We start from the raw sequence: 24,465 nt of genomic DNA on the forward strand, positions 1-24,465 counted from the left end.
CTGAAGAATCAGCTAGAGGCATGGAGTCAATGCACATAAGTTAAAGCGTGTAGATGCTCTCATTCAGGAGTAAACATGGCCTTAGTTTCCTGTAACTAAGCATGGCCTACACTCAGGCTATGTCTACATTACCACTTATGTCAGCCCCTGAGTGACATAAGTTGCATGGACCTAAACACCTGTGCGGACAGTACTGTGGCAGTGGGAGAGCTTTTTCCACTGACATAGGTGCTGCCGCTTGTTGGGAGTAGATTAACTGAGTCGATGGGAGAGGTCTCTCCTGTCTGCTTAGAGTGGCTATACTATAGAGCTCACAGCAGCACTCTGTAGTGTAGCCATAGCCTTAAAAGTTAGGCTGAGGTAGCTATATTAGTCAGGGGTATGAAAAACACACCCTTGAGTACTGCAGTTTTGTCAATGGAAGAATGCTTCTATCAACCTAGTTACTGTCAGTTGGGGAGGTGGTGTTCCTGCATTGGTGTAGGCTGCATATATGCTACAGGGTTATGCCAGCGTAGTCTCCTGGATCCTCCTTGCATCTTTCCTTGCCCTTTGAAAGTATCTTCACACCTTTAGTTTATTTGCCTTAACTTTTCTAAATGTCCTCCTACCCTCTGCATGAGGAAGTGTCCCTCCTTTGAAACTGTTGCTCCTTCTCTTCTTGTGGATGTTGTTTTACTTCAGGATTTAGAAATACCCTCTGTTGCCACTGCCAGTTTTTACTGCTCTTATTTGGAAAGTATTGATCTGTTTTGTTTGTTGCAATGTTTATACAGGGGCTTGCAGTTGGCAGTGCTTGTTTTATGTTTCTGCACCAGTAATGTTGAAGAGGCAACAGCAGTTTGAGAATAAAGACCTCTCCCTGCAGTCACTATGAAACAAAAACTCCCATTTCATATGTTTTTCTCTCTGGGACTTATATTATCCCTATCAGCATAATGTTTGAGTGCCTATTGAGAGTCTTTTATATTTCATTGTCTCAACCATGTTTTTTCTTTAGCTTCTCTGACATAGCTAAGGGTTTAACTTTGAAAAAAAATCAAAGACTAGTCCCACAAAATTAATACTTTATATGTCATATTTGAAGTCCTAAAGGAACATTAATGACTGCACAGACTTAACTAGCCATTGTTTAACCCCAGCATCTAATTTTTTTTTGTGAAAACCAACTCTTAAACAATGACATTTTTTAAAATTCCAGTGAAAATAGTTCTCTATAAACAAAAACATTCGGCAGTGCATGCAACGCAAATGTTTCAGCATCAAGAACCAAAATATGAGACCAACTTAATTGATTTTCATGGTTCCAGCTGCAAGAAGTGATGGAAAGTAAACAAGCAGTATAAACTAGAGGAAATGTTAAAATCCTTGCCTTTTTAATAACCAACATGGTGATAGTAATCTAGGAAGGAAATTTGTGTCTCATTTAAGTCACTTGATGGTGTCCTCTTAAGAAGTTAGTAATGAATTAACTACTCCATAAAGCTACAAAAGGCATCTTCATGTTGTGTTAGATAGTTAGTTTTACGGAGGGCCCCAAATAGCATTCCTCCTGGGGAGGAGGTCTGATAGCTGCCCACACTCAAGTTCCCAGCTTCCACTAATTGGTGCCCTAGCCTCAGATGCAGAGTAGGGGCCACAAGACTACTCCCTGCTAGTTAATGCTATGCTTGCATGTGTTTTCTAATTGTGAATACAATTGTTATTTACCAGTGAAAAAGACATTGATGAAGTTCTACAGACCAACACAGTATTTGTAAACGTCTCTAAAGGTCAAGTTGCAAAGAAGGAAGATCTCCTCAAAGCTTTTGGAACTGATGACCAAACAGAAATCTGCAAGACGGTAGGTCCCCTATACATGAAAGCGTAGAGTTAACACACCTTATTGTGAATCACAAAAGACTCTAGCCTTCCTCCATTAAAATTTAGCTAAACTGAATATCCATCTGTTAATTGATGCTGTTAGAGTTTAATGACTTTTCTAGTATATTACATATTTTGTTTTTTGTTTTTTCTATTATTGATCACAGTTTTGGGTAAACATATTTTTCCCTTCTCTTTGGAAATAAAGTGGTTTAAATCTGTGGTCTTCAGCAACACCACTTTGTGCTTGTCATGTGTTCCTCACAGATCTTGTGAGCAAAGCAGGGTCATATTAGATCAGTAAACTGATGGGGGATGTCCATGCAATGCCTAGTTGTTATAGGCAGGTATGTTGCTGATTCAGTAAAGGATACTTTTCCCTTTCAGTCACTACTGAACCAGCTTCCTGGTGGGGAGGGAAGGGGCATTCTTCTTGATATCTGATCTTTCTAGTGAGATATTTATAAAACTGAGTTCTGACCACTTGCACTTTTTATATAGCATCATTAGGATGCATTGTCCTTTACAGACCTGTCGAAGCAAGGTCCCTGTCCCAAAGAACTTTAGCTAGACCAATTTCTAATGTAAGATAGGGATGGAGGAAGAAATGTAATAGTTTTATTTCACAAGTGTCTTGATCCAAAAGATTTTTTTTTGTTATATTGGTCTAATTATAATGTAATAGGAATGAGTGGGGATGAATAGTAAATCTGCATTTTTAATCAAACAAGATATTCAGTAATGCTGTTTGTTTTGAAATAGTTTCAGTGTTCAATAAACCTGTTACTTTTTTTTTTGGTCCCCTTGTTGGTACACTTATACAAACTTCATTTGTAGGATTTGACCCTTATCTGAAAAACACTAGTTTCCTTTTTATAGTTTAATGAGACAAGCGTTACACTTTTGCATACCGTTTTTTTTGTATTATGAAAAAATTCTAGTGTTATACTTGACATGCTGCAGAATAACCTAGTCAAGTTAAAGATATATACACAAATTAAGCTAAGACATACTGTAATGGTTACTTTGAAAACAAATCAATAACTTTCCCAGAGCTATTCTTCAGTCAAATATGTATTATTACTATTGAATATAATTTTTAATTCTTGATTAATCACTTCTAGATTTTAACAAAAGGGGAGTTGCAGGTATCTGACAAAGAGCGACACACACAATTGGAGCAGATGTTTAGAGACATTGCAACCATTGTCGCTGAGAAATGTGTGAATCCTGAAACAAAGAGGCCATACACAGTAATCCTTATAGAAAGAGCCATGAAGGATATCCACTATTCTGTTAAACCAAACAAGAGCACCAAACAGCAGGTCTGTATCAGTCCCCAAAAATTCTGTTTTTACTTAAAAGAATTTTTGTATATAGTTTCCTTATTAACATCCACAGGAGTCACTTGAGCCTAAATCTAAGGATGGTAAGTGAGCATTGTTTGACAGACAAAGGTGGCATAGGAGCTGAATGTTAGAAAGAAACACTTGTATTCTGAAACTTTGTAGTTTGGTTTGTATCTGCCCATGAAAGGGAGGAAGGAAACTAACTACAGATTATTAAAACAGCAGCAAAGTTGGGTGTAAAACAAAAGCAAGAATACTTAATGCTTATGCTCTCGTCTTACCTCCTGTGGTTCAGTGGGACAGTGTGTTTATCCTTAATTTTGAATGTCCTGACTTTTATAGTTTTGATATAACTGCCTTGTTTAGCATTTCCTGCTTTTCTGACACCTTAAGTCCAATTCCAGCAATACTTTGAGAAGATCTGCCTTTTCATGTTAATCAGTTCTGATTAGAATATACCAAACGTTCCTGGAGAATTCCAGTGGATGGTACCAAGGAATGTTTCTGGAGCATCTATAAGTGGTTGTAAATAATGCTAAACCTGAGTGTGGGATATGGTGCTATGTAAATAACAAATGAGCATATGTAAATTTCATTTGTAGTTAATGTCTTTGCAGGCTTTGGAAGTGATCAGACAGTTAAAGGAGACTATGCAGATTGAGCGGGCTCACATGAGACTGCGGTTTATTCTCCCAGCAAAAGAGGGCAAGAAGCTCAAAGAGAAGCTCAAACCACTGATCAAAGTTATAGAGAGTGAAGACTTCGATGAGCAGTTAGAAATTGTAAGAATCTAGTTTCTATAGTCCATTTTTCTACATTTAGTTGTTCTTTTGAAGGCTACATGTAAAACCTGTGTTTGGGTTAGCTGAAATTGTACTAAAGCACTGAAATTGAATTAATCAGAGATGCATAATTTAGGGTTTGGGGTTTTTAAATTCTTCATGGTCTTAGTGACTACTTTCAAGCCTTAAAAGGCTCAGGACTGTCGGAACACTTGCTTGAGGAATAAGAGTTCTTGACTCAGTCATCTACTTGTACCCATATTTGTTGTAGAATTGCTGGCTCAAACTTTGAAAAGTACAATGCAGCAACTCTTAGCAGTGATATGTTTAACTTCCTCCTTTTCTCATTTTGCCAGTCCCCTATATGTTAGGATGGTAAATTTTAATTGTCACAGTGCAAAACACATGCACCATATCTTACTGCAATTCAGTTCTAACCGTACTGTAACTTATTTAAAAGGTATTCCACCAAAATAACTATAAATTAAACAAGATCTGTAATCAGTAATACTTTGGGCTACTTACAACAGACTGGGCTTCTTCTGCAATTTCACTGCTGCATTATCACTAGGTTGAGCATATGCAGGTGGAGCTGCAAAACTCCCTCAGACAAAAGATGGATCCATGTGGATTGTTTAAATATAGGATTTTAGGGATGTGGAAAAGTTTTCTTAACTCCGAGTGGGTCAGTCATCTCTGTATATTAAATTGCCATAGGAGAAAAGGACACAGTGTAAGCTAAAATCTTCACTGACTGATATGTAAAATGTTTCAGGTATGCCTCATTGATCCAGGCTGCTTCAGGGAGATCGACGAACTGATCCGGTGTGAGACTAAAGGGAAAGGCTCGCTCGAAGTGCTCAGTCTGAAAGATGTGGAAGAAGGAGATGAAAAGTTTGAATAAAACCCTTCCACCAACTTCACTTTTGTGGCAAACACTATAAAGAGGCAGCGTTAGGCCACCTCATTCTGTTAAGGTTTTTGTTTTTCCAACCTATTGCTGCCAAATAATTGCTGTCACTAGCTCTATTTGGGATTATTCCAGGCCGTGTTTCCTTGCATTTGTCTGGGTAACAAGTGCCTTTTAATAAAGAGGGGTTTGAGTGTTCAATATGCACTAAGAATAAAGTTATAGGACTTAACAGTGAAAGGCTATACTAGCTTCGTTTTGGTGTGGGTATTGATTATATTGGTGTTCATCTGGGCCGAGCCCTTTTCCCTTTAATTTAGTGCTGGGTGGAAGGCTGCATATATCCCAGAGCCGTTTATTGCGTATGAGGAGAAACATGCACAGGCAAAAGAACTAAATGAAGTGTCACTCTTAAAACAGTGCATATATTATTAACCTTGTTTAATGGCAGCATTAAATATGAGTGACCTAGACTGCCACATGCTAGAGAAATTTCACTATTTGTAAATAGACCGTTCTTCTATATTTTATTCATGGGATACATGCAAAATATACATCCTAACTTGGAGAAAAGTGTTCCCCTAATTCATTCTTTCAACTGTTAAATGAATTATAATATATACATAAAGTATTTTATAGGATCTGGCACTAGTGTAGTGGTCCTTTATGCTTCTGCGAGGCTGAAGCTGTGCTCCCAAAATATGCAAAAATTCCCTACTAAAATAAACCTGATCTAGACTAGGTAAAGGAATCTGCTCCTTGAGATAGACAAGCTCCCAGTGTACCTTAGTTTTCCCCTGCTGAACTTGTATATGTTCCTTTTCTTATCCAAGATAAAAGCCAAAATGCTTTAAACTTCTCTAGTATCTTCATGTTAGACCCTTTGTGTGTCTTGCTGATGTCCACACACACTTTCTACCAACCCACCTGCTGCAGAAGATACAGCACTCTAAACTACTTTGCTAAAATTACAGTACAGTTTTTCAAACAAGATAGTATATGAATAATACAGCTAAGCAGCTCCAAGAAATGTATTCATACTTCCTGAGGGAGAATACAAAATAGAGGGGAAAGAGTAAATGATACTAACTTGGCCTACCCATCCAGGGATTGTTCAAGGATAAACATGGAGTTTAAATGGAGCCCCTGGCATTAAACATCAACTTCTGTGACAGTAGTATGATGCAGCAAAATATGCATTAGTTGTTTGGTACCATTTCTGTTTCCTAGTTTAGGGGATGAGCTAGTACAGTGGTCACTTGCTGCCTCTTAGAGGGAAGTGGCATATGTATTTTGTGACAAAGTTGTCAGCTGTCCTCTGATTTGATGCATACAGTTTCTGTAAAGACCTAGATGTTGTTAGCAATATCTGTTTGTTGTAGTTATAAACTAACACACAAGTACCTAGCAAAGCCCCTCTGTGCCCCTCTCAGAAATTTACCTCCCCTTTACTCTGACAGCCTGAGCTTGTTCATGGGTCGGATTGCAGGGGAGGCCAATAAGAAATTTAGAAGTACCCAAGTTGCATTGGCGTTTAAGTCCCACTGATAGTCAGTGGGATATGGGTTCCTTAGTCATTAAGCATTTTGAAAATTGAAATTACCTGTGTGATTTTGCTGCCATGTCTTCTTATGTGGACATACATTAGACTAAGTGGCTATACACAAACTATACTGGTACAGTTAAGCTGGCACATTTCCCCATGTTGATAAGCTCTTGATTGTGCTCATCTTTGAGATGGTTGAGCACCAAAGATACTTATCAGTATTAATATCCCCTTGAGATTAACTGGGCAATTCATTAATCTCATCTAGTGTTTTGGGTTGCCTGCAGCTTCAGCCATCACTGCATCCATAATGATTAGAGCAGTTTTTCTTTAGTGATAAAGCTTAGTTTCTGAAGAGTAAACTTGGGAGCTAGCAGGCGAAAGAGGAGTTGCAGTAATTTAGCAGAATCCAGTTCACAAACTTGCTAAGAAGATGGGGGGGAGAGAGAGTCTATTTCCCTGTAAAGCCTTCTCCTGGATTTGGGTGAACTTTTCAGGTGTTTTTTCTTAGTAGAGGGAGTTCCTTTTTGATTTTTTTGTAATTTATGTACAGTTGGTTTGTTTAGTATTTATGGGTCAGGAAGAATGGCAGACAGGTATCAAATAAAACGTATTAAAGTTGTTGACTAGCCCGTGTGTTGACTTTCAGCTCTACTTCAACTAACACCTGTACTTCCTTGCACAGTGTTTTCCTGAATATGGACACAAATCACATTTCAAGAAGATACATGTAGAGGTTTATAATTGTCATCTTACTGTTAGAGGATAAGCAAGTTAAGTGAGGAAGTAGAGATGAAGACTAGTAAAGGAGTACATGTAGTACACCTACCTTGTCAGTGCTCAGAGGTTCATGCTCTGCCTTTAAAGCTAAATCCAAGCAATATGTACATACACATTTAAAAAGCTGACAGCTAGAAGGAATTGAAGCTTTATTCAATATACTTTAGATTTTTAACTTATAGGACTAGATGTTTATGAACATTAACATCCATTTTTACTCAGTCCTGCATCTTCAACCTATTTTAGCTACAATTTTGTATTGTCTACTTCCATAGAAGTCTGTATGAAGATCTCAGTTAAATATACATTTAATGCACAACATCCTCAAGTATAAAATGGTTCTACTGATAAAGTAGATGCTGGGTGGTGGATACCATGTTTAGTCTTCATCAGAGACTAGTTCCTCTTTAGCAGATACCAGTTAGGTGTCCTTTGTCTCTAGTACTTAAATTTCTCTGAGACAGTAAGTTATGCAGTCTTCTACAGGTGGCAGCAGCAAAAGGTATTCCACACTATCACAAAAACCATATAGAAACAGAAGCCTTGCACTTCCACACTAAGGATTCATTCACATCTCCATGGAGACATCAAAATAGATGTATTAAGACCTACAAAAAAAGCCTGTCCAATCCTAAATTTAGAATTAAGAGCTAAACTCGAATAGAAACACAAGTCAAGTATGTGGATAGTCTGTTATGTTTAGGGATAAGAAGTGAAAAATGTTCTGTGGACTAACAACTATGCTGAAACAGGCTTTAGAAGTGTCCCACCAGCTGCTAAGACTTAAAACACAAAGTCATGTGTGCTCTATGTAAATTTTTTTTATAAAAGCAGGAATTTTCCCAAACATCTCCTCCTCCCACAGTGTGTTCCACTGACTATTTGCTACTCTTTGCTTTAAAAGGGTCCTGCATTTCAGTGGTGCTCTGTAGTTTAAAAAGCACTTTAGGATAAAAGGCATTTTAAATGTAAAATGTTTTCTCACGAAACACAAATGATGTAACTTGGCTCCTATATTATTTCACATTTGCCACTCTGAAAGATGCTTGTCATTTTCACTGCTACAGGCATATGCTGCCTCTCTGGACGCTGAGCAGCACCACACTCATTACAGGACATGTTTTGATGCTGACATCGAGTAGCTAAAGGTATATAGTGGTTTTGTGTAAGTAACTTGTGGCAGCCAAATGGATTACTCTGAAGTTCTGCCTATTCACTTCTTGATGAAAGCATTACTGAATCGCTGAGACGCTTCAAATGTAGATCACGTCCGAGTCTTGCTGCTGAACCTACGTGCAAATCAAAGAAGTTATTTCCACCCTAAAGTTCTGTTTAAGCATATGAGTGGGAGCCAGGAATTCCTTAGCTCTAAGCCTTGCTTTGACATCAACTCTCTGTGGCCTTGAGGAAGTCACATCAAAATGGCTTGACTTTTTTTCCTGTCCTCCCCATGGAAGTTTTCACACTGACAGACATCACTTTGCAGTTTGGATTCTATTTCTTAAAACAATTACCTTATTATTTGCATTAGGAAGATGCTGCTTCTGTCCAACTGCATTGGACTTGTATCTTACAATTCTATGCCCACAGTCTGCAAGTTAAGGTCATGTGACACAGTCTCTAATGATTCTGAAAAATCTTTACAATAAATATACAAAGGAGGTGACGAGCACAGCTCAAGTTTATTGATCATAGAATAGAAACTCTTGCCCTAGCCTCATTCACAGACATAAACGTTCCTTTAAACCTCCAGTTAGTTCTCTGGCAACCAGCACAATTATTAGTGCATAAAGTTACTTGTTGGTAACTGTTCAATAACAGTTGCCTGCCCTTAAACCAGTCTCATATTCAGAACAGGATTCCTACACCCCTCCAATCCTCACTCCAGTTAGTCAACTCTAGAAGCAGACTGAGCTTTTATATCCCCCCAATGTATTCACTCGCCTGGAAGGAGCCAAGCATACAAGAACACAGGGTGTCCCTCATGGACCCACACAGCACTGGTGTGAAACAGCTGATAGAGAGGCGGTGTTCTATGACCATTGCCACATAAGAGCCGATATGTAGGAGGTCTGGTCAATTTCTGTTACTGGTATCTTATTACTTACCCCTTAATGCTGGAAGTTAGGTTTTCACAGCCATAAATACTAGTGCAGAAGGGAATCATGTTTATGTTTTAAACTGCTGATGCCAGCACTGAGGACATATTAATTTACTTTCAAGCTTGGTCAAACTATAAAGAAAATGCAGCTATTGAATACAAATCCTCTTGTTATCTAACGGGATTTATCTTTCATTCATATTCCAGCTTTGATCACAGGTGGAATGGAGTCAGCTGATCTCATCCTAGCCCCCATGATGCCCATCTTACAAGCTGCCTTAAATGGCATGAAACTGAAGGACTAGAATAACTAGCAGTCCTTTACAGTTTGGGATTGAGGGGCACTGGCAGAGTTGGGTGGAAGAAGCTTGCCCAAGCTATTAATTCCTTACTTTCACAAGCAATAAATTCATTCACATTTTGGGAAAATACATATAAATCCATTACCTTTATAATCTGTTTTCTAGTTCCTGTCCCCACATTGCTGGCAACCAAGGTATTTGTTTGAAAAGTTGACTTTTCCGCTGGCACTGTATGTTGATTCTTGTTGGTACATGGCCAGCTGCTTGTGGCATTTAATGGATAAGCTGGGAAGGGCTTTCGAAGATTTAAATCCAAGTCTCCAGCTCCAAAGGTTTTCATCCATGAGGGAGCCTTTAAAGGACAGAATATGTGAAACAGTGTTCTCACTACATCAGCTCACGTTAAGCCAAAGGCATATCAAATACATGGACCTGAAATTATAGGACCCTTCTCTCACCCAAGCCTCCCTTTTTTGTCTCTAACGTGTGTTACTCTAAGGCCTGGTCTACACTAGGCTTTTATGTCGAATTTAGCGCCGTTATATCGAATTAACCCTGCACCCGTCCACACCAGGAAGCCATTTAGTTTGACATAGAGCTCTCTTTAAATCGATTTCTGTAATCCTCCCCAACGAGAGGAGTAGCGCTAAATTCGAAATGGCCATATCGAATTAGGCTAGGTGTGGATGGAAATCGACGCTAATAGCTCCGGGAGCTATCCCACAGTGCACCACTCTGTTGACGCTCTGGACAGCAGTCCGAGCTCGGATGCTCTGACCAGCCACACCCCGGGAAAATTTGAATTCCTTTTCCTGTCTGGGCAGTTTGAAGCGCAGTTTCTGTTTGGACACCGTGGCGAGCTCAGCAGCAGTGGCAGCAGTGGCAACGATGCAGAGCTCTCCAGCAGAGATGGCCGTGCAATCTAATAGAAAGAGGGCCCCAGCATGGACGGATCGGGAAGTCTTGGATCTCATCGCTGTGTGGGGAGATGAGTCCGTGCTTTCCGAGCTGCGCTCCAAAAGACGGAATGCAAAGACCTATGAGAAGATCTCCAAAGCCATGGCAGAGAGAGGCTACAGCCGGGATGCAACGCAGTGCCGCGTGAAAATCAAGGAGCTGAGACAAGGCTACCAGAAGACCAAAGAGGCAAACGGACACTCCGGATCCCAGCCCCACACATCCCGTTTCTACGAGGCACTGCATTCCATCCTAGGTGCGGCCGCCACCACTACCCCACCCCTGACCGTGGACTCTGAGGATGGGATATTGTCCGCGGCCGGTTCCTCAGCGGACGGGGAAGAGGAGGAAGGAGATGAGGAGGACGAGGCAGTAGACAGCGCTTACAACGCTGATTTGCCCGACAGCCAGGAGCTCTTCATCACCCTGACAGAGATCCCCTACCAACCCTCCCCAGCCGTTATCCCAGACACAGATTCAGGGGAAGGATCAAGCAGTAAGTGTTTTAAATATCTCAACATTTATTTATAACATAACTGGCATATTTAAAATATTAACAATAGCTAAAGTGCTTTAAAACATGTAAACATTTATTTACAACAAAACAGGAAGATTTAAAATATTAACAGTGGGTAAAGTGCTTCAAAACATGTAAACAGGAAAGTCAAACAAAACGGGAATCTGTGCAAAGTGTATCATGATTAGTCTGTCTTTGGGCGCTTCAATATATAGTCCGAACTATTTTCAAAAAATTTCACAATGTCTGCTTCATGATTATAGTGCCCAAAACGCTGCACTCATTTGTCCCTCCAAGGGCACCTAAGCCAAAAACTGGTCAATGTAACCGGGGATAGAGGCGACATCCTCCGGGGAGAACTCCTCATACGCCTCCTGCAGGTGTTTTTCCAGCCTCATGAGCAGGTTCCTGGGCAGGGAGAGCTTATTAGGCCCCCCGTGGTAGGACACGTTTCCCTGCCACAACGCCAGCAGGTACTCGGGGATCATGGCCTTGCAGAGCATTGCAGCAAATGGCCCCGGTTTCTGCAGGCTGTCCCTGAGCATCTTCTCCTTCTGGCTCTCCGAGACCTTCAGGAGGGTGATGTCTGGCATGACTCCCTGCTGTGAATTAGGTAGGGGAAAGTTAGTATTGGGACTGCTTGCCCGTCCCTTTACAGAACTGCAACCGCCGGTTTACAGCCACGCGGTTTACAGCCGCGAGGGGGTGGGACAGGTCCAGAGTTCATGCTTGCAGGATTGCTGCCAGCAGAGACTCGCATTGCTTTCTATGTGAAAGGAGGCCAGTGCCACTCTTAAAGTTTTAAGCGGCCACAAGTCTACGGCTTACCATGTTTGCCATCTAGGCAAAGTCCGGTGTCCTGCCCTGCTCCTCAGCTCGCCACAGCAAGACCGCAGGCACTGTAGGCGAGGGCCGAAAATTCGACCTTGTCCTCAGTGCGCGTGTGATAGGTGCTCTGCATGGTCTTGTTCACAGAGAAAGACTATGTTCTCTGTTCACAGATACATTGATCTGTCTCAGGAATTCACTCCCTTTTTCCAATTCCCACAGCCACATCTGCCCAGAGGCTAGCGCACATTAGGAGGAGGAAGAAGAGGACACGGGAAGACATGTTTGCTGAACTAACGGGATGCTCCCGAGCACAGGCAGCCCAGCAGACACAGTGGAGGGAGAACTTGTCCCAAATGCACCGGGCAAACATTGAACGGGAGGAGAGGTGGCGACAGGAGGACAGGCAGGCTACTCAAACGCTGCTTGGACTAATGAGGGAGCAAACGGACACGCTCCGCCGCCTTGTGGATGTTCTGCAGGACCGGAGGCAGGAGGAGAGAGCCCCGCTGCAGTCTCTCTGTAACTGCCCTGCCCCGCCACCAAGTCCCATACCCCCCTCACCCAAAGTCCAAACACGGAGGGGTGGAAGGGGCCGTGAAAAATTTCACTCCACCCCTGCGGACTGCTCTACCACTAGAAGGCTCTCATTCCCCAAAATTTGAAAAGTCCTTTCCTACTCGCCTCACACAAGACCCCATCCAAGTTTCACCCCCCCCGTTCCATGTGCGGTTGTTAATAAAGAATACGTTTCTGTTCATTACTGTTTCCATCCTCTTCTTTTGGAGGAGAGTCTGTCTGAAGGGGGGGGAAGGGGCTTGGTCATTGGACAGGACAGTCACCTTTAGCAGGGGGCAGGTGCAGAAGCAGGGCACATATACAGTGCAGTGACTAGTTAACCTGGTCAGTCTGGGAGGTGGTTTTCATGTTCTGTGTGGTGGGGGGGGTGGTGTTGCTCTGTGACTTGGTGGCGGGGGAGGGCAGTTACAGATCTTATGCAGCGGTCCTTACCCTGGATCACAGAGCCGCGCAGCAGGGGATCTGTAACCCTCCTCCCCCTGCAAGACAGTCACATAGCCGACACATACACGCAGTCCCGGCCAGGAGGGCTGGCAGGCTCCGTTGAAACAACCAGTCCACCACCGCGGAGCCTGTCATTCCTGGAGTTTAGAAGCATCATTTGCATCACAACCCTAAACCCGCCCCCCGCCACAGTCTGCGTCCCAGGTTTAAAACATTCCCGCGAAAACAGTAATAAAGACAACGGTGTCCATTAACAAAACAGAACAGATTTTATTTTTTGGGAAGGGAGTGAAGGGGGTATGTAATTGGAGAGGATAGTCGACGGCAACTGGGTAAAGAAACGGGGGCAAGTTCAGCTTCTGTGTCCACAAACTTAAAAGTCACTGGGTACCCTGCTCAGCCTTGAAACTGGCTTTCAAAGCCTCCCGGATGCACAGCGCGTCCCGCTGGGCTCTTCTAATCGCCCGGCTGTCTGGCTGGGCGTAATCAGCAGCCAGGCTATTTGCCTCAACCTCCCACCCCGCCATAAAGGTCTCCCCCTTGCTCTCACACAGATTGTGGAGCACACAGCAAGCTGCAATAACGATGGGGATATTGGTTTCGCTGAGATCACAGCGAGTGAGTAAGCTTCTCCATCTCCCCTTGAGACGGCCAAAAGCACACTCCACTACCATTCTGCACTTGCTCAGCCAGTAGTTGAACAGTTCTTTTTCTGTGTCCAGGGCGCCAGTATAGGGCTTCATGAGCCAGGGCATTAGCGGGTAGGCTGGGTCCCCGAGGATCACTGTAGGCATCTCCACATCCCCAACAGTTACCTTGTGGTCCGGGAAGTAAATACCTTCCTGCAGCCGTCTAAACAGACCAGAGTTCCTGAACACGCGAGCGTCATGAACCTTGCCCGGCCATCCGACGTAGATGTTTGTAAACCGTCCCCGATGGTCCACCAGTGCTTGCAGCACCATTGAAAAGTACCCCTTTCTGTTGATGTACTGGCTGGCCTGGTGGCCCGGTCCCAGGATAGGGATGTGAGTCCCATCTATAGCCCCACCGCAGTTTGGGAATCCCATCGCAGCGAAGCCATCTATGATGGCCTGCGCGTTTCCCAGGGTCACTACCTTTGACAGCAGTACCTTGACGATTGCCTTGGCTACTTGCATGACAACAACCCCCACGGTAGATTTGCCCACGCCAAAGTGGTTCGCGACTGACCGGTAGCTGTCCGGCGTTGCAAGCTTCCAGAGGGCTATGGCCACTCGCTTCTGGACAGTCAGGGCTGCTCGCATCCGGGTGTCCTTGCGCTTCAGGGCAGGGGACAGCAACTCACAAAGTTCCAGGAAAGTCCCCTTCCGCATGCGAAAGTTTCGCAGCCACTGGGATTCATCCCAGACCTGAAGCACTATGCGGTCCCACCAGTCCGTGCTTGTTTCCCTGGCCCAGAATCGCCGTTCAACAAAATCCACATGCCCCATTGCAAACGTGATGTCCTCGGCGCTGGGTGTCGTGGTTTCTGACAGCTCTGTGCTACTCTCCGACTTCAGGCCCTCACTCCGCTGCCGTAGCCTCCTCGCCTGATTTCTCTGCATCTGCCTCTGGGAAAGGTGTATGATAAGGTGCGAGGCGTTGAGAACGGCCACAACTGCAGCGATGGTCGCAGCGGGATCCATGATCGCAGTGCTGTGGCGTCCGCGCTGTCACTGATCAAAAAGTGCGCGAACTGATTTCCCGCCGGCGCTTTCAGGGAGGGAGGGAGGGCGGTAGTGACTGACGGATGACGACAGTTACCCAAAAGCACCCTCGCCACATTTTTTTACCCAGAAGGCATTGGGGGCTCAACCCAGAATTCCAATGGGCAGCGGGGACTGCGGGAACTGTGGGATAGCTGCCCACAGTACACTGCTTCCAATGTCGACGCTTTCCCTGGTAGTGTGGACTGACAAAGTCGAATTACTGTCCTTAGTGTAGACACACACGTTCGACTTTCTAATATCGATTGCACATATTCGATTTAACTAAAATCGAACTACTCTCGTAGTGTAGACATACCCTAAGTCTAAGACAAATTTCTACTAGGTTTGGAGAAATCTGGAAGAGCTGGGGCCTATTACTGTTGCACTGGTCCAGAAAGGGGCTCGAAAGTTTGTTTGCTAAATCACAAGAACCTAGCATAAAAAGCTGACCCCACACCCACACCCCTGAAGAATAAATAGTCACAAAAAGCATGAAGTAGAAAGAGACTGATTACAACTATGCCACATTTAACTGTTATGAGCTTGCAAGAGCTTATTTTGCCCAGCAGCCTTCATGGGACTCTTCCTGGGAGCTCACAATCTTTCACTGTTGTACATTTGAGGGGATTCCTCCCATAAAACGCTTCCAGCAGAAAATGCCACTTTTAATGTCTCCAGACCCACTTTTCACATTTTATTATCAATAGAGATAGTGAATGTGTGTTTCGTACCAAAATGTGAAGCATATGCTTTTAGAAACATTATAGGGATTCCAATGTCCCTTTGTTTATGGTGTTAACTGAACCTTATATATTTATTAGTTTCTATTGCATGAGTAAGCTTATCTGTTATTCTTATTATAAAACCTATATTTAGGGTTACATACATTTCCTATTGAACGATCCAAGGATCCAAGAACTTCATTCCAGTGAGAGTAGAGCCCATTTTGTTTTTCCTCTAGTTTCAGTGCATGGATTTCTGACTTCAGCTCTTTCAATCGATCTTCAAATTTTTTGCTCTTTTCCAAGTAATCTAACCTGCAAGCCACACAGGGAGAGAAGACAACAAAAAATGAATCTAATTAGCCAGTGGTAGCTCTAAAGGACAAGTGCAGAGTCCTGCATTTAGGACGGAAGAATCCCATTCACTGTTACAGACTAGGGACCGAATGGCTAGGAAGCAGTTCTGCAGAAAAGGACCTAGGGATTACAGTGGACGAGAACCTGGATATGAGTCGACAGTGTGCCCTTGTTGCCAAGAAGGCTAACGGCATTTTGGGCTGTATAAGTAGGGGCATTGCCAGCAGATCGAGGGATGTGATCATTCCCCTCTATTCGACATTGGTGAGGCCTCATCTGGAGTACTGTGTCCAGTTTTGGGCCCCACACTACAAGAAGGATGTGGAAAAATTGGAAAAAGTCCAGTGGAGGGCAACAAAAATGATTAGGGGGCTGGAGCACATAACTTATGAGGAGAGGCTGAGGGAACTGGGATTGTTTAGTCTGCAGAAGAGAAGAATGAGGGGGGATTTGATAGCTGCTTTCAACTACCTGAAAGGGGGTTCCAAAGAGGATGGATCTAGACTGTTCTCAGTGATACCTGATGACAGAACAAGGAGTAATGGTCTCAAGTTGCAGTGGGGGAGGTTTAGGTTGGATATTAGGAAAAACTTTTTCACTAGGAGGGTGGTGAAGCACTGGAATGGGTTACCTAGGGAGGTGGTGGAGTCTCCATCCTTAGAGGTTTTTAAGGTTAGGCTTGACAAAGCCCTGGCTGGGATGATTTAGTTGGGAATTGGTCCTGCTTTGAGTAGGGGGTTGGACTAGATGACCTCCTGAGGTCCCTTCCAATCCTGATATTCTATGATTCTAAAGGAGAGTTTTGTAGTTTTTACATTCATCTATTTTGTAAGGGCAATTTGTAAGAAATTTTCATTCATAGCTTCTGGGGCAAAACCCATCCCCATTGTAAATCCACTCATCTTACATCAGAAATTAAATTTGACACTTGAAGTTATTCAATTGACAGTCAATAACTTCATCCGATTTGTATTTTATTTATTCTGATATTTGCTCCAAATGGGCCTGGCCCTCTGTTCTCCAATTGTTTCATTACAGGGAAAGGCTTTCAGTGACCCTGACTTCTCTTTCATTGTCATTACATTCATTCTGAACTGCTGACAGCACCTGCAGGAAGTTTACAGATTTGGGTCTGCTTGCGGAGGGAGGTTTGCTTTAACAGGGAGAAGTCAGAACAAAGGGGAATGGTTAGAAATGTAAGCTCAGGCTATGGGCTGCATGGGAAACCTGTGAAGACACATTTACTTCCAGATGATCACGGCAATACCTGCTCCCCCTCAACTAGAAATCCAGCAGTCACACACAGAATCTCCTGTTAGGTGTTATTAAACAGTCGGAGAACCAGCTTTATATAGGAATCTGCAGAATCATAGAGGGTCCCACAATAGGTATAGATAAGACTTTAAGTCTGTCTACATCCATCTGTTGTCTCTTGTCTTCTACTTAGATCATAAGCTCTTTGGGGGCAGGGACCATCTTTTTATTCTGTGACTGGACATTGCCTAGCACAATGGAGTCCTGGTCCATGGCTGGGAGTCCTAGGCACGACAATGATGCAAATAATAAGTGTACTAGCTCCTTGCATTGTCAACTAATGTACTATCAGAACATTAATGCATTTCAATCAGTCAGATACAGATACTGCTGAAGTTATTTGGCTCCATATGGGGGTATCTGGGCTGTGATATACAGGAAGTTAGGCTAGCTGACTAATGGGCTCTTCGGACGATAAACTCTATGAAAGCATAGCATACTTTATAGTGCATGCGGAGTGAAAAATTTTTTTTAAAAAGAGTGAGTCTTGCCACTTTATGTCCATTTGCCCACAATGCAGCTTATAAACCATTTTTAACATTCAAGATAGCCACAGAACCAACTTGATACTCTCCAAGATCTGTGTTGGCAAGCAAGTGTAATATCCAAGAACATTTTGAATAGTCTTTTGGTAGATTTTAAAGCCACTTTTTACAGGAATGTAGGAAAGACCATAACAGAACAATGGTTCCCCTAGTCCAGTATACAGTCTACAATGGGGCAAAGGAAAGGAAAGCCCTCTCAATGCACCAGTCAGTTGTTTCCATCCTCCTGCATACTCATATCGGAGGAGGGTGCTTTGCCCCTAGACAATGTATTCCTTTAAATCCCAGAGCTCTGTACTCTTCATGGCTAGATGCCAAGAAAACATCTTTTCTTCTTCTAAAAAGCTAATGTGTTACAGAGCTGATGCTATTACTTCTGTATAAGGCAATCACCCATATGTATTGTGGGGAACAATCCTGCACTGGTAGGAGGATACATCAGGAGATATAATAGGTATTTTCCACCTCTAGTTTCTCAGGTTAAGACTCCCTAGTTTATTTACATCTTAGGAGTGTTCCAGTACCTCTCTCTTTCTATCTCAAAGGACAGTCTCTTCAGATCTACATCTTTTAAATCCATCTTTACAGATCCTTTGTCAAAGTTGACATCTCTGGTGTCAGCAGGTGAATGATGAGGATACCGGGCCACATGCTAAAAGATGCAAGATAATCAAAAAGAGTTTGTTCCATTAACAATACAATTAGAACATTTGTTTTTAATTTCAAGTATATTTCTAGCTTCTACAAGAATCTCACACGCGGTCTCCAAAATTGATGTCTTCCCATTGATTCTAAAGATGGCTGTAGGCATTCGTATCCCTTTCCTCCCTGTCTGGCTGGCCCTAAACAAATCTTTTTGAAATAAAATGTTAGCCTTCAATGAAATACATTACAATGCATACAGACTGTGTGCCAATGAGATAGAAGCATCATGGCTGGAATGTTTCCCATCTAGTTTTTAAACTTTGTGGATATCACAGAGAGTGCAGCATGTGCATAGATTGGCTTCCCCATAAGAAGGATTAGTGGCATTTGCTTCTGGCACCTCAGGTCACAGTGGCAAATACTGCTTCTGTGCAAGCCCACAGCTTTACTTTAAACACAGGCCGGGAGGAATAAACTTTCATCTTATCCTGTTATGCTCACAAAAATAAAAGCTAAAGTACTGAGGAGTCTGGCACTTTTGAAAATGGGACTCAGACGCTTTTGAAAATTTTACCCTAAGTTGCTTGCCCTAGTTCACATAGTGACACAGTGGCAAAGAACGGAGTAGAACCTGACTGTCCCAATCCTCTGTTTTGACAATGCAGATTCCCTCTTTTGCTATACTGGAGCATACAAAAGAAGTTTGAAGCCGCAGACAAGTTTTCATCCACAAAGCTCCTTTTCTGAGCCCTTCCTAAAGTTCTCTCAATGTCACTCAGTTTCCATATTTCACTTCTGTCAGTACGACATCCAGGTATCCTTAAATTGCAAACATCCCTGGGTACTGTGTATGCTATGTGATTAACAGTGATGGTGATAGATAGATTAGATAGATATTCCTTAAATTGTCATGATATGTTAAAATTGAGAAGTCCAAAGACTGCAAAGTACAAAGAGGTTATAAATACATCAGCTTGGTAACAAAGTGTCTTGAGCAAGCTTCATGGATAATGTGTATTTACTTGTTAGTTACATTGTATCTACATTTAAATGATGATTGGTTATTTGTCCACTCTCCAATAAAGCGCTGCCCAGAATGTAAACTGGGTAACTTACAAGATAATTAAGCTTAGTTACATCCAGAAGTTTCTGCTTTGCTTTTCGTTCAGCTTCCCTGGCTTCATGCAGATCCTGTTTTAGATGTTCAGCTTCTTTGGCTCTGTCAGACAAACATATTGTGAATGTTAGGTGGTAGATTTCAAACATGTGGCAACACACTGAGTTCATACACCTAGCTTGTTTCCTGAGAGACATCTGTTAGCCTTTGAAATAGTCTCCACAGGTGAAAGCCTGATTGCATGGGACATTGTAAACTGGACAAAGCACAAGAAGAGGTGATTGCGGGAACAGTCCTGCATTAGCTGGCTGATTTAATAGATCTTTTCTATCTCTAATTCCTATGGGCCCAGTTCTGCACCCATTGTCTTGTAATCTCTGGGCTCTCAACCATTATCTGACATCAAAGATCCTCTTTGGGATGCTCGTTTGAAAAGTAAGTGCTCCCTGTTTTGGGAAAATGTTGTTTAACACCATACTAGCATAAGTAAAGTGCCATCAGGTACCAGGGTGATAAGAACTTTACAAATACCTGTAACAACAACTAATAACATGAGGCACGCCCTGTTTTTTTAGGATAACACTGAGCCCTAGCATTCTATACATGTGCAAACAATAAAATATACATAATCTACAACAGTGTCTATATTAAGTGCATTACACTGGGCTAGGAACCCCATAATAAAATCCTGCAAACCGCTTATAAGTTTAAACTCCTCTAATTAGCATGGTTCTAGCGTTCACAAGGCTTTAAATTTAAGTTTAGACTCTCCATTAGTAGCCCTCAGTCTTTCGATAATGCTAAGAAGGAGTTGCTGCATAGTTACAGTTAAAACTCTACAGCGGAGGATGCAATTTTTGCTAAAATTTCTGGCACTAATTTCAAATTCACTGGTACAAGGTGGGAATGAACAAGATGCACAAAGCTGTGAAGTGTCACCTGGGGAATTCCTCCTTCCACACGTAAACTCTAGGAAGATAGTCCCACAGTATATCCACAAGTGCCATGGCCGACAGATGCCACCCACCAGACCCACAAGCAAATCTAACCTTCGATCCGACTCTTTCACCAGTTTTACTGCAATCAGCTCTGTCTCCCGCATCTTCTGCTCCATCAGACGCTTCTCCTCCTTGGTTTTCAGTGCTGTGATCTCCAATCTCTGCCGCTCTTGCTCAGCTTCTGCAGCATTCTGGGCCAGCAGTTTGGCCTCTTCTTCTGCAATCTGAGCTTTCTCAGCCAGCAGCTCTGCTGTTTCCTGGGACCTGAGCTAAAAAGAGACAGGATTTATCTTAGCTACTATGATGCAACATTTAGAAAGGAAAAATAGCTACAGTCAGCTTAGAAGCAGGAGGTCTTTCCCCTGCAGATCATAATAATGTTAACCCTTAACATACCAAGGATCATTATATTCGTCCTTAGCCCTCTTTACTGAGGGCCTAGAGCCAAGTAAACATTTCCAGGATGTCTAGTCTCCCTCTGCTCCAGTATTCTTGCCTTCCTCTCTCCCTCACTCCTTCCGCCATATAAGACCTCTCCTCCTTTACTCAGCACTGGACTAAGACATCTCCCAAATGGGCAGAGCCTAGTGAACTCTGCCTGCCTCCTTTCAGCTACCAGTCCCACCTGCTACCAGCTTCTCCACAGCTTCAGTTCCTGATGCAGCCTGCTTTCCTCTCCCTCTGGCTCCAGGCCTGAATATGGTGTTGGCAGAAAAATCTGGGGGAAGTGTGTGGTTCCAAGCAAATGGAGATTGGGGGCAGGCCTGGCTCCCTGCAAGAGTGCAAGCATGCCCTGCCTCCCAGAAAATCTCCCTCCTTTCCTTAACAATAACCCTCAGGGCACATCAACACTGCAATAAGAGACCTGTGGCATTGCCATGGCTGGCCCAGGTCAGCCAACTCAGGCTGCAGAGCTAAAAATTGCAGTGTCAATGTTCGAACTTGGGCTGGAACCCGGGGTCTGAGACCCCATGAGGACAGAGGGTCTCAGAGCCTGTGTTCCAGCCCGAACCCGAACAGCTACACTGCAATTTTTAGCCCTGCAGCCTGAGCCCTGTGACCCAGAGTCAATTGACCTGGGCTCTGAGACTCAGTCCCACAGGTTTTTAATTGCAGTACAGACATTCCCTCAGCGTCCTAGCTAACGCCACAGGAAAAGGAGCTAATAAATCTTGACTTCGCCCAAGGCCAGATGACATTCACAGACTACTGCAATGCTCACCAGTGCCTCGTTGGCTTGCCTGGCTTCATCTTCCATCTGGAAGAGGCGCCTTTCCAGCTCTTCTTTGGCTCGCTCTGCTTCTTCTCTGAGCTGCTTCTCCCTGGCCAGCCTTTGAGTCTCCATCTGGAAAGATAATGAGTGATGCTCACCGACTGGGACCGCAGAGCAAACTGGGTAAATATTTCTAGAGAACTGAAAGCTGTCCGGCTGCTGCACGGCTATCTGCCACTATCAGGGCAACTTGCAAATTGCCAGGGCAGTTCATCCGTATTGAATCCGACAGCTGGTGAGCCTGGTTATTTAAAAGTGCTGTCAATATGGAGCACTTGTGCAGGTGTAGTACAAAGGGAGGAGTGACACATGAGCATCCCTCTACCACAGATACCACCCATACACAACACACATACTGTATCCTCTGACATTCCACACCTCCCACAGCTGCTCATATTCTCAGTCCCTCCACATGCATCAACACAGACACCATTGAGAGCGCACACACACACAAATTCATCTCTGCTCAGGATATGAATAAGTAGGGTGAAGAATGATGTATGTGTAGTGAATGGAATAATAAATACTTTCAGCAACAAGGAGCAGAAGGAACCTACTTTTTTTCTAGCCTTTTCCTCCCTGGCCTGAGCTTTCATTTGCTGGATCTCGATGGAGTCCACTTTTCTCCTTCTCATGAACAAGTCATGGTTTCCAATGCACAACTGTAAAATCTGCAAAAAGCAAAGCAATTGCAACACAAGTGAGTTGCAGTGAGCTGGGTGAAGAGCACCGCATAGGAATGCAAACACATCTCCTACTTGGGGGCGAACTTCAGAGTCATCAGGACCTAGCAATTCCTCCCCCTCCAATAAAAGTGACAATTAGTTTTGTAGGTTTCTAGCCTAGCAAGTCAAGGTAAGGCACATCTTTAGTCAGCAAATATATGATTTGAACAGGTTCAGAACAGGCTGAAAGTCTCTTTCCTTATTCAGTCACCTTCTCTGGCACCAATTTCTCCTCCAGTTCTGCTGGTGTAAGAGAGGTAAATGGAACTAATCGGGGTGGGGGCATATGAGGGAGAAGAGCAGTAGTGGCATGGCAGGTCATCTGCAGAAGACCCTCCACAGGTGCATAATAAGATGAGGGCTCTGCAGGTTGGGAAAGGATATGGTTAGCTAGGGAGAGGACTGAGCCGGTGTCTTCCCCCATCAATCCCATAGGGATATTTCAATGAAAGATAATGGCAACCCAGTCAGCAGTATCATATGCTGCTTCCCTTTCCTTGTTGTTCCTTGAGGAAATGAGAATCCACAGAAGCACCGCTCCTGAGGAAGCAAAGGGGGCATCATGCCTTCCCACAATGCCCTAGCCTTAGATCTGCAAGATTTCCCTGTGGCTCTCTGGTCTTTTACACAGTTGGTGAGTCTCCTCCCATTCCCATTCTAAAAAAAGAGGGCAAAGTCACCCACAAACAGAATAATTTAGAGGAAAAAAGCAAGTGTTCAGACAGACAAAGTTTCCTGGTCCCCGGGTGGGTTCTCTCATGTAGGGCACAATATGGTACACCGGTTTCTCTCATTAATTTTTACTAAATCACTGCAACACTAATTTTTATTATGCCTTTAGGCCTCTTAAGTACCAATACTCATGACACACATGACCATGGCGGTATTCTGAGAATAAGATTTCTCATTCTGATATCAATCAATGCAACTGAAATTGTTACTACATTCAGATTTTTTAAAAAAGCAGCAGCCCACTTACCAGTTTGTTCACTTTGAGCTGCGAGGAAAAGAATTTGAAAACTTCAGCTTTTTTATCAAGAGGTTTAATAGTTAGCTGGAAAAAAAAAGGAAGCAGAAAAAAGTCTGGATCAATAAAAAGCTGAAACTACTCAATACTATTTCTACAGCAGACAATAACGAACCCACACCTACGTGAAAGTATTATCCCCAGCATAGAGAGGAAATTGAGGCAAGACGTTAATGATTGCTCGAGACCTCAGAGAATCAGAGCCAGAGTTGGGATTAGACAACAAGAGTTCTTGGTTTCCAGTCCTGCAATCAGATTGCTAAGGGGATTTTAGAAGTTGAAGCTCCCAGCAATGGGGCCAGTTAGTGCCAGCTGTGACAGTGGCTTTGTGATGAACTGGATTGAGGCCATCAAATTCAATGGTCATCATTATAATGAAGTTATTATTAATCTCTAGAAGTTGTCTTTTTAACAAATTTAATACTCCAAGCCTGCCCTTGTGAAGTATCCAACACCACTCTGGTTAGGGTGACCAGATGTCCTGATTTTATAGAGACAGTCCCGATTTTTGGGTCTTTTTCTTATATAGGCTCCTATTTCCCCCCACCCCCATTCCAATTTTTCACACTTGCTGTCTGGTCACCCTAACTCTGGTTATAAACCAAACAAAACAGGAAATACACAACAAAAGGCCTGAAGGATAAAAACTGGACATCAGGACCCGTTCACGGAACTTTTCTTTATTCAGAGTCCATCTCCCAAATTGTTTTCTGAGGAGTAAGGGAAAAGGGGCTATATTGCAAGGGGGCCAGCACAGTGTTTCACTTCCTATGTTGAATTCAACTCCACAGTACAATAAAAGCAGCTCCCTTCTTTTAGATCCTGGCCTTCGCTGTGACTCATGAATTAGCGCTCTATTCCGATTCCCTCATTTGCATTTTGTTGCATAATCTCAGTGCCGGTCACCTGATTTCAGATACGGTTTCACTGAGATTATAAAAAAAAAACTTGTTATAGCTCATGTTACTCTGTGGGTAACAGTCATTCAAACATCTTGCCCAAAGCAAGGCTGTGTTTGAATAGTAGAAGATAATGAATGTTTTCATCCAGGCACACC

At 43.2% G+C, this 24,465-nt stretch overlaps 2 protein-coding genes across 5 annotated transcripts in view; one reads left to right on the forward strand and one right to left on the reverse strand.

Moving 5' to 3' along the window:
- SBDS (SBDS ribosome maturation factor) overlaps window positions 1–7,076 on the forward strand; it is a 7,347-nt gene extending 271 nt beyond the window's left edge. Inside the window, exons 2-5 of the mRNA XM_024205010.3 lie at window positions 1,714–1,843; window positions 2,988–3,188; window positions 3,830–3,994; window positions 4,770–7,076. Coding sequence (XP_024060778.1) covers window positions 1,714–1,843; window positions 2,988–3,188; window positions 3,830–3,994; window positions 4,770–4,898 — 625 coding nt within the window. The 3' untranslated portion in view covers window positions 4,899–7,076. The remainder of the gene's footprint in view (window positions 1–1,713; window positions 1,844–2,987; window positions 3,189–3,829; window positions 3,995–4,769) is intronic.
- Window positions 7,077–7,362: 286 nt separating this feature from the next.
- The window catches only part of LOC112110146 (merlin-like), a 35,938-nt gene continuing 18,835 nt past the window's right edge, over window positions 7,363–24,465 (reverse strand). For all 4 annotated transcript variants that reach the window (XM_024205009.1, XM_024205007.1, XM_024205006.1 and 1 more), the window contains 9 exons: window positions 23,361–23,435; window positions 22,214–22,327; window positions 21,606–21,728; window positions 20,435–20,652; window positions 19,385–19,487; window positions 18,148–18,275; window positions 15,572–15,722; window positions 9,779–9,985; window positions 7,363–8,519 (listed from right to left, as the gene is read on the reverse strand). In XM_024205009.1, coding sequence (XP_024060777.1) covers window positions 8,484–8,519; window positions 9,779–9,985; window positions 15,572–15,722; window positions 18,148–18,275; window positions 19,385–19,487; window positions 20,435–20,652; window positions 21,606–21,728; window positions 22,214–22,327; window positions 23,361–23,435 — 1,155 coding nt within the window. In that variant the 3' untranslated portion in view covers window positions 7,363–8,483. The remainder of the gene's footprint in view (window positions 8,520–9,778; window positions 9,986–15,571; window positions 15,723–18,147; window positions 18,276–19,384; window positions 19,488–20,434; window positions 20,653–21,605; window positions 21,729–22,213; window positions 22,328–23,360; window positions 23,436–24,465) is intronic.

This window comes from Terrapene carolina, unplaced genomic scaffold, assembly GCF_002925995.2.
Source record: "Terrapene carolina triunguis isolate 2854851 unplaced genomic scaffold, T_m_triunguis-2.0 Scaffold231, whole genome shotgun sequence".
NCBI classification, from domain to species: domain Eukaryota; kingdom Metazoa; phylum Chordata; order Testudines; family Emydidae; genus Terrapene; species Terrapene triunguis.